This window comes from Diospyros lotus, chromosome 6, assembly GCF_014633365.1.
Source record: "Diospyros lotus cultivar Yz01 chromosome 6, ASM1463336v1, whole genome shotgun sequence".
In the NCBI taxonomy this organism is placed as follows: Eukaryota; Viridiplantae; Streptophyta; class Magnoliopsida; order Ericales; family Ebenaceae; genus Diospyros; species Diospyros lotus.
Window position 1 is genome coordinate 6,692,531 of NC_068343.1, and position 10,337 is coordinate 6,702,867.

Here is a 10,337-nt window from a genome sequence, read left to right on the forward strand (position 1 = left end):
AACAATTCAGTTTTGCAGCCTAAATGCAGCTGCATTTTAGCTGTACTGAAAATCGTTCCGAATCCAATTTCTTCCGATACCATAAATCATGCCTCTAAATGCTTGACAAAATCGTATTATTTTTCTTAGATATCTCGGCTTCAGGGCACTCCCTGCGGTCGATTCGATACTTATAATTGCTATCAAATCAATTTTTTAGTATTCTAAACTTATTTAAATTATGTGGTAACCTCATGAAAATATGGATTCTTACAAACCATGTACACTAGGCAAGCAACACAGGCTGAGCTTCCCAAAGGGAACTCACCTGGTAAAGGCATGCCTAGAGTATTTGCATGCAGACCTTTAGGGTCCCTCCTAAGTCCCCTCACACGGTGGTAACATGTATTTTTTGTCTATCGTTGATGATTTCACTAGAAAGGTTTGGATATTTCTAATGAAAACTAAGGATCAAACTCTAGAAAAATTTAGATCATGGAAAACCTTAGTTGAAAATCAAATAAATAGAAAGATTAAAATTCTAAGGACTGATAATGGATTGGAGTTTTGTAATAGGGACTTTGATGAGCTATGTAAAACCCATGGCATACTTTTAGGCATAGAACAGTAAGGAACACCTCTCAGTAAAATGGAGTTGTTGAGAGGATGAATAAAACCCTATTAGAAAAGGTTATATGCCTTTTATTTACTGCTGAAATGCCTAAAACCTTTTGAGGAGAAGCCATATCTACTGCAGCTCACCTAGTAAATAGGAGTCCTTCGACAGTAATCAATTTTATGTGTCCTGAAGAGAAATGGACTAGAAGAAAAATGAACTTAGATTATCTGAAAGTTTTTGGGTGTGTGGCTTATGCTCACAAATCAGAAGGAAAACTAGATCCCAGGACCATTAAATGTGTTTTTGTTGGATACCAAGATGGAACTAAGGGTTATAGGCTATGGGACAGAACTTCAGGTGGAGTTAAAATCATTATAAGCAGAGATGTAATATTTAATGAATCAATCTTCCCATGCAAGATTAGCAATATTAAAGATGACCCAAGACCTAGCAGCCCTAGTGATTTTGTAATATGTGATAGTACTCAAATTGAGGTGGAGCAATAGGATCCCCTTGCTGCTTCAACCTCTCAAACCCCCAACACTCATGATGATCCCCTAACTCAAGATGAAACCTCTGATCATGATAGTGATCATGAGGCCCAACCTGATGACCCTAAGGTTGAGGAGCATGACACTCCTTAACAAGACCTTAGTAATTGTCAACTCGCCAGAGACTGAGTTAGGAGGTCTATTAGGCCTCCTATTAAATATGCATACTCAGACCTAGTGTTTTGTGCCCTAGTGGCTAGAATGGAAATGAGGAGCAGTGAGCCTACTTGTTACGAGGAGGCCTGTCAGTTCTCATGACAACATTAAGCGGAAACAGGTAATGGATGATGAAATGGCCTCTTTAAAGGTTAACGAGACTTGAAAACTAGTTCCAAGACCTGGTAAGCAGAAGCTAATTAAATGTAAATGGTTGTTCAAACTTAAACAAAGAATGTCACCATCTGACACTTTAAGATTTAAAGCAAGACTAGTAGCTAAAGGCTTTTCACAAAGAGAAGGAATAGACTACACTAAATTTTTTTCACCAGTAGTTAAATTTAAAACTATATATATGATGCTTGTTGTTGTAGTGCATCTTCACTTAGAACTTGAACAATTGGATGTCAAAACTGCATTTTTACATTGAGACATTGATGAAATCATTTATATGGAACAACCTGCTGGATACATTGACATCAATCATCCTCATCATGTCTGCTTGCTTAAAAAATTATTGTATAGATTAAAACAATCTTCTAGACAATGGTACAAAAAATTTGATAATTTTGCTGCTAAGATTACTTTAATCGAAGTAAATATGATAGTTGTTTTTACTATATACTATCTGATATTCTTGTTAATCTCTTGTTGTATGTTGATGATATCTTGATAATTAGCAGGTTTAAGTCAAAAATATGTGAATTAAAGTCTTTGTTAAATACTAATTTTGATATGAAAGACTTAGGACCTGCTAAGAAAATTTTGGGGATGATAGTAGAAAGAAATAGAAGTAAACACAAATTGAAAATACACCAGCATGATTACTTGCTTAAAACTGTTCAAAAATTTGGCATGACTGAGTGTAAATCTGTTAATGTTCCCTTAGTTGGACATTTTACCTTGTCTAAGACTTAGTGTCTATCATCTGAATCAGAAACTCTTAAAATGGAAAACATACCATATGCTAATGTAATTGGAACCATAATGTACTCAATGATAAGCATTAGACCAGACTTAGTATACTCAATATCCCTACTCAGTAGGTTTATGTCTAATCCTGGAAAAGTTCATTGGGAAGCCTTTAAATATGTGCTTAAATATATTAATGGTTTATTAAATGTTGGTTTAAATTTTGATAAAAGAGGTGATACTTTTGACCTAGTGGGATATGTAGACTCATGTAAACTCAGATTTTGTAGGGGATAGACTCCCGTAAGTCCACCACATCATTCTTTTTCACCTTGGGTGACAACTGCATCAGTTGGAAGTCACAATTACAGCTTTTGGTTGCTCTGTCTTCTACTGAGGCAGAGTATGTGGTTGTTACCGGTGCTTTTAAGGAAGCCATTTGGCTTCAAGGTCTCTTATAGGAAATTAATTTACTATAAGGTAAGGTCAAAGTATTTTCTGATAACTAGAGTGCTATTCATTTATGTAAAAATCATGTGTATTATGAAAGAACTAAACATGTGGATGTGAAGTATCATTTTGTGAGAGATCAGGTAAGTGGTGGAGCTATTTCAATATAGAAAGTGCCAACTGAAGATAATCCAACCGACATGGGAACTAAGGTAGTGACTGTAGCCAAGTTCAAGCACTGCTTGGGCTTACTGCATGTTGAAGTTGGTTAATCCAAACCAACTCGAGCAATGAAGGTGAAGATTGAAGTTTGCTGCACTTATTGGGGTATGGCTACTTATATCGTTAATGCTTTAAGGTGGAGATTGTTGATTGTGAAGCATGCAACGACACGATTTAAATTAAGGAGTTGGGCAGGAGGGTCAGCTGCAACCACTGCCATGTGGCAGCGGAGGGCAGCTTGGCAATGGCCCAGTTGTCCTTCTCTCAATCGTGCATAACGCCTTGTCCTTGTGCTCAATTTGGACTGTCGATGCTGCCTTTTATCTATTATAATTCAAGCCATTTTTTTACATCATGCGATCCTTATTTATACATTGTGCATTGGGATATGTGAGGGCATAGTCAGATTGAGAGAGAGAAAGAGTGAAAGAATACACTAAGGGGTTCAACGGTCTTTCTCATATATGTTGTTTTAGACTCTCTAGCTCCTTCTTGTTCTTCTCTTTGGTTCAATAAGGTAAGCCTCTGATCTTCCTATTTTATATGATTTTGAGGCGATTTTGTTAATGAACCAGTCTGTGTAAATAGAATGGTTGAGGCTTATATGTTGTAAGTATTATAAACCCTATTTTTACTCAGATAGTGCAGTGAACTCTCCTTTGCCCGAGTTCAATGTGGATGTAGCCATTTCGGGTGAACCACGATAAAATCTCTCATGCTATTTTTCTTTCCATTGTTTTTGTGTTTACTGGTTGTGCTTTGTTGTTCTGGTTTTTGTCTATGTTGTTTGATCTAAAGGCTTATAGTGGTATCAGTGTGTGTGCGCGCGTGCGATTTGTGATTCTATTTGCGCAACACCTAGTAATTAAGTTTTAGTCAATTTATTTATGTTATTTTGGATATTCAATTTTTGTCAAGAAAAAATAAAAATGGCACACAAAATATGGAAACACCATATAATATGCACAATGATTTTATTTTTCTTTATCAATTTTTCAAATGCTAACTACATGAATAGTATTTATTTTCTTTTTTTCTATTTATATTATTATTATTATTTAGACTATATTTTTTTATTAAATAAGAAACTCTCATTAATCTATAAATTTGTATCATTTAGTTACCTTAAACTAAATATATACACAATTTTTTATTTGAAACGCCATAAATAACATTACAAGAGCAAGAGTTTACTTTTCTCTTAATTCCACAAATGATTTTTTTTTATCTAAAAATTATATTTTTTATAGATGAATAATGAATTGAGGTAAATTTAATTAAATGGAATTAAGAGAAATGGAGCTTGCCTGTAACAAACTCGCTGTACAAATTTAAATCTTTGCTCCCTCGCGGGTCGCGGCATGGCAGATTTTCAGATATCATGAGTTGAGAAGGCAGCCTCTGACCTTTGCTTTGGTTCGTCTCTTTAATTTACTCCCATTCTTTACTTCCTACCCTCTGTTCAAGCGATTGTATCCAATTCCAGCCATTGTGGTTAGATAGCTTAAGGTTGGAAGGAGTAGCACGTGTCTTTTAGGCAGCCAAAAAGGAAATTTCTCCAAAATTTCCCTCTTAAATCTCGTCAACATGCAAACTTTTATTGAATCATCGATGGTCTCTTCTGCTTCGTGCAGGGATGGTTAGTTGTGTGGAACACCTTCTCAGCGACAATTTAACAGTCAGGTGGTGTTCATAGCTTTGTGCACGCCTTCTTTTGTTTCCCCGCTTACTCCTTTTCTATTTGAGATCTTCATTCTCCGGTGGAGAAGATTTGAATAGAGTGGCGGGCATTCTCAAGAAACCAAAAGCTAGGTCGTCTGTGGTTTGCAGAACTTAATAGCTGTTTGTTTGCTTGATACAGTCACTGTAGTAATAATTCCTGATCACAATCTAAAATCTATCCACTAAGGTGAGTCTAGATGTGAAGCAACCCAATTATATAGCACATTTTATTTTTCCTAATAATCAATGAGAAATCAATAAATGAAAGCGCACAGCATTAAACTCTACATTTCTTCTCAGGTGTATTTAAAATGAAAAAGACAATCTTAATTATGGTACGTGTTGGAGCACAAACCAGAGTAGCCCTCTTTATTGGCAATGTGTGTGTGTGGTACCTGATTGCTGGAATGTCAATAACCTCTGGTGTTGCTTCCATGTGGTTGGATGGAAACACCCACAGCTTGTTCTTATTTAACATATAACCCTTTTCTTTCCATTTCCGTTCATATATTCTTCTTTATCTGGAAAAAGCCAGATTGATTTGAGGTGAAATTTCCCTCATGCAAAGTGTAATTGGGAATTAACTTTGCTAATAAGAGCCATTTCTTATAGTGTCCTTCAACTTCCTCACTATCACAATCCTTCAGGAATCTAAATTACCCACAAAACTGCTTCACGCAAAATGTCACTGCATCATATTCACATATGTTCATGGCGTTGAGCTTTCTTCATCTGAACTAACTTGTCTCACATTGTATCTGTTCAGAACAGGTAAAGATGCAGTTGCAGCTATACGGAAAGATCTAGCGGAACCCACCATTACACTGTCATTCATCTTCCCTACATCCTTGCACACACGATCCAATATGGACAGGAAGTCTCTCACAATCATGAAGATCCTGAAAGGATGGGCTTCTTCCTTAGCAGCATTATCATGAAAATACTCTGTCACCTCTTTCACCAAGGACAGGACCTTTCTTTCATCAGACTTTATGCATGCAATTTCCTCTTCTGCCTTTTTCAGAAACATTTCCATTGATTCTAAGAATTTCCCTTGTGCGTCCGGCTTCTGAAATTGCAAATCCACCCTTATTTTCTCAAGCCCTATTTCAAGTTTTGAGACGTAGCTGCTCAAGACATCTGAGTCCATCCCTGCTGCTAGTTTGACATTACCAAGTTCTCTGCTTAAGCCAGCAACCACTTGGAGTCCTTGCTTCCTGAAATCCTCCTCTAATTTAGAATTGATTTGATTGGAAAGTTTTTCAGCTGTAGAATCAGAAGCTTCAGCTTCTGATCTGACAATCTCCTGGACGACAAAGTGGAGTAAAGTTGTCTTCCCATCTGTGCCCCTAATATCTACTAATTTTAACAGCGTATCAAGCTTAAAAGCTTTAGCATCACCACGATTGGTACCGACATTCATTCTGTTTCCTGTCCTGAGAACTGCTTCAAGGAGTTTGAGGAACAAGGGGCTATTCTTCAATTCCCCACTTGCTGCCTGAAAATGTCATAAATGATTAGCAACATCTTGAGGGAAAAAGTTATAGAGGGATAAACAGGGCATGACATTCATAAACATTTTTTGCTTTGAGTATTCAAGAGTCATAAATAACAAGTAGGGAGAAAATCTCTAGAGTCCAACTTTAGGAGAACAATGGGCACTTCAATAGCAGAAACCTCAACAATGGTAACCTTTCAGCAAAAGGAATAGAGTTGGAGGTTTTATGGAAAGTTACCTCTAGAGTTTCAAAGGACTTTCTCAAATACTTTACTTCTGTGTCAAAGTTTTCCCTGTATAGCATTGCTTCAACTCTTTTAAAAGCAAATGGTATGTCAAGTACTGCCTTAAGAAATCTCTCTGCAGACCCTAATTTTAAGACGTCACTTTTATAGTCTCTTAGTTTTATTTCTTCTTCTTTGGTTGGAGCCATCTTTACCAAGGTTTCCAAAAGCTCAGCTCCCAAGCTGTCTGGGTTTCCTGTTGCAAACAACATACACTGCATGAGATGGAGCAAGCTTAAGATGCAGAATCTATTTTGCGGACATCACATTTTGCTTTATTAGTAGTTTTCATTCCTATTTACTGTAAATATGCTGAGATTCTATTTGTAGGTTGCATGAGTAACCTAAGGGATTGTCTAGAAATGCTGGTGGAATGGCAACTATCCTTTTGAGAAGTGTTGCTTGACATTACCAATATATTAACATAACTGTGCTTTACACTAAATGAAATAGCTGGTTCATTCAAAATATTTACATTTTAAATGAACAACTGAGATTTGATATAGATTCCACAATGTTCTTTGGGCATAAATTTGCAGTCACACTAGTGGGAAAATGATTTTTAAGTAATGTGCTGAAAATTACTGTTTGACCACGAGAAGATTAAGTTCAAATAACTTGTATGTTTGTATAATGATGACTATATTCATATACACAACAATTTGGAATTGCTGGTGGAAGATGATTAATAGGACAGATTAATAACATGACTATATTCATGTTATTTTCTGATCATCTGTTAAGAGCTTCTAGATAATTCTTAGCCTTTATCCTGAATGTCTTGACAGTTACATATTTTCTATCTTGTTTTGATGAACAGACTTCTAGTCAACAGGCTCTGCAGATATTTCTGTTTCTCCTTGTTGAATTTGGCTTTTTTTAATAAAGTACCTAGCTCTTTTATTATGTTGAATGAAGAAAAAGTAAAAATACAGGAAATGGTCTATTTAAACTTCTTGACATGCTTATTCAAACTGCTGAGACACGTTAATCTCACCACTCCAACCTATTCAACAGAGTCAAAGCTTCTTGAAAGTGGATCACCAAGATGCTAGATAGTAGGAAATGAAATTTTTATCCTTACTTCCTTCAGCTTCTCTCCATCCAAAGGTTTGTTCAAAATGCCCACGTTTCTTGTTAAAGAGGAATTAACCATGTTTTATTTTGTTTGTACTTGTATCTGTTTTTTCTGGCAAACCTTTCTGGACAAACATTTCACTTTGTATTTAGAACTTATGCAGGAGAAGGCAAATTACATACCATCTATGAGTGCTTCAGTCACCTCATCTTGTGTCACGTTCAGAGCTCGTAAAAGTATAGCTATGTTCTGCGACTTCTTGGGGTCCAGCACTCTGTTTTCACGTTCAACTGGAGGAAGAACTGATTTTCTAGTTGTCTCTTTCGGGACTGAATTTGTGGAATTACATCCAAAAAGAGTCTCCATCATGTCCTCATTCAACCTACAAACAAGCCAACACATTTGCGAGGTCACAGATTGTACCTAATTGTACATGCCATGAATGTGCAACGAGCATACTTACTGAAAGGAGCTAGATTTCAGCTGGTCCCACACTGTTATTCTGTCTGAAGTTGCCCTTACTTTGTCCCAATGCAGTGGTTTCAATTTAGGTTTTAATTCCTCTGTGTCATCAGTATCAGTCCTCTCTGAAGAACTACGACCTTTATTAGCTTCTTCAACCATCCTTATTTTCTCAACTCTGGAATTGGCTTTGGAATCGAGAATTACTGATTGTTGTGGCTTTCTCAAACCTTGGGAAGATATTGAGCAGATTCTTGTCTCTAAACCTCCTAATTTCCTTGGTGCTGATAATGGTGGTCGTGGCGGTGCTGGAGGCGGAGGTGGAGGTGGTGGCGGTGGAGGGGGAACTGGAATTTTAGATGCGTGCATTGGTTGGCTGTTGACCACCTGCAGATGTGCCAGATTAGGTGGTGGTGGCAGCGAAGGGAACTTTGGTCTTCTTGGAGAATTTGAATTATACGATGACTGTGGACTCTGCCTAAATCTTGATTCTTGGCTCTCTGCTTGAGAAGGCAGCGCTGCTGTTGGTTGTTTTGGCGGCGATAACAGCCGAGGCTCCTTAATTGATGGAATGATGGTTTGTTTCATGTCAAGGGATGAAGCCGAAAGGCGCGACGACCTGGCTGAAGTCCTCTTAGAATAAGGATGATGAGCACCATTCTTGGCATGATTTTCAGCTCCAGCCCGAGTAACTAAGCCATTGCCATTGCGTGGATGCCTTGATCGTGAACCATGCGCGTAAGACCCCTCTTCGTTGCTCACAGACGAGCCCTGCGGCGTGTAAAACGCGGTCTCGTGGCTCTCCTCATCCGATGATGACATTGGCGGAGGCGAATTCAGGACTGGAAGTGGAGGCTTTGACAACGGTGGAAGTGGTTGAAGATCTGGACTTGGCCTATACCGATCAGACCTTTTTGATGAGCTGAGTTTCCGGTATGGAGACACATTTGCTGCATTTGTCTCACCGACCGATGATCGGCTCGATGGCTCGACCGTCCCAATATACAGCAAAGTTGAAGGTGGCATTCTCGATTCGTCGCGAAACCTCTGGGAATTTTCTCCGACGAGCTTTTGAGATTCACCGGAGTGCTTTGCCCTGTGCTTGTAGAGGTAGAATGCCAAAGCTGACAACATGCCCAGAGTGACAATCCCAACCGAGATTGCAATTGCCACTTTCTTCTTGGCAGGCTTGCTGGACTGCGAGGCGATCGAGTTCGCCACGGCAGTGCCATTAGCCGGTAACAGGGGCGATGGCGGCGCCGGCTGAACCTGGTCCGGGGTCGGGCCAGAGGGAGACTCAGGAAGGAATGGCTGGTCGGGATTGGGAAGGACAGAGCTGTCCGGCGGGGGTGGGGATTCCTCTTCCGGCTGTGGGGTTGAAGTCACCGGAAATAGTGGCTCGTGGAGGATTCTTCTGGGGTTGCTTTCTGCTCCGATCAAACGGTGGATTGCAGCTGTGGCAGAGGCAATAAAGGAAAGAGTTAGGAAGAGGGTGATACGATGATAATTACGATGACGAAGATGGTGAGGTTTCATGGTGATTCTTTCTGGGATTTTCTTCTGATGTTCCTCTGTGTCGTCCAATTCATCTCTGTTCTTTTGTCTTGCAATTGCTAACAGGGAATGGTCCAGTTGCCAACAAGCTTCGGAAACAGAGAGAGAGGGGGGAAACCTTGTGTCTGCAGCAAGATCTGGATGCTCTGGCGGGTGACATCAGCAGCAGCAGCAGCCGCATTGTCTTTTCTTTTTTTTCCATATTTTTAATGACATAATTCGGGGGACCACAGTGGAGGAGGCACGTGGCAGGGAGCATCTACTTTTGCGGGTGCTTTTACAGTTGGTGGACAGACACTGATAATTCTATCAGTTGTTTCTTGTCCTACCATTTATTGTCACAGATATTTATCCTCCCTCTTATCGGGAAGTAATGTTAATATTTAGGGTGGGTGGGGAGGAAATTCTTTTAAAAGAAGGTTAAAAAAAAAAAAAAAAAAATGAAATTCACTCACTCCAATCATCTTCCCAAAAATGCAAATTTACAGCATAGCTTGCCAAAATCGAATGGGCAGACGACACCTCTTTACTTGCATCTCATCTCAATCAGATATATATGCCCATGCTGCCATCATCATCAACAATGAACCCTCATGGCCACTGTTTTGTAATTATTGTCTCTTTTTTATTTTATTTATTTATTGTGTCGCAAAAACAATATTAAAAGTACACTTATTCTGATAGAGTTAAAAAATAAATCATAAATCTAGAAATTATTTTATTTTCTATAAAAAAAATTAAGAATTCTCTTATTTTTAATTTACAGAAATATCTATGGTTTTAAAAAAGCAATATTGTACTTTCTTTTGGGTCTCCGGAGTGGAGTGAAGTGTCGTGTCTGATCCGCCGA

At 38.5% G+C, this 10,337-nt stretch overlaps 1 protein-coding gene and 1 long non-coding RNA gene across 6 annotated transcripts; one reads left to right on the forward strand and one right to left on the reverse strand.

The window, feature by feature from the left end:
* Positions 1 to 4,207: 4,207 nt before the first annotated feature.
* LOC127804756 (uncharacterized) lies at positions 4,208 to 9,702 on the forward strand. Of its 5 annotated transcripts, none has more exons than XR_008023717.1 (4): positions 4,210 to 4,305; positions 4,524 to 4,572; positions 5,378 to 9,457; positions 9,554 to 9,702. It is a non-coding gene; the product is annotated as an uncharacterized LOC127804756 (long non-coding RNA). The 5 variants fall into 5 exon arrangements; XR_008023719.1 differs by having other exon boundaries at positions 4,221 to 4,305; positions 7,411 to 9,457; XR_008023716.1 differs by lacking the exon at positions 4,524 to 4,572 and having other exon boundaries at positions 4,208 to 4,305.
* Positions 4,566 to 9,650, reverse strand: LOC127804755 (formin-like protein 6). Its single transcript, XM_052341731.1, has 4 exons — positions 7,935 to 9,650; positions 7,654 to 7,853; positions 6,348 to 6,589; positions 4,566 to 6,109 (listed from the first exon to the last, which is right to left on the reverse strand). The coding sequence occupies exons 1-4, from the start codon at positions 9,467 to 9,469 to the stop codon at positions 5,321 to 5,323; spliced, it is 2,766 nt and encodes a 921-aa protein (XP_052197691.1). The 5' UTR covers positions 9,470 to 9,650; the 3' UTR covers positions 4,566 to 5,320.
* Positions 9,703 to 10,337: the final 635 nt, after the last annotated feature.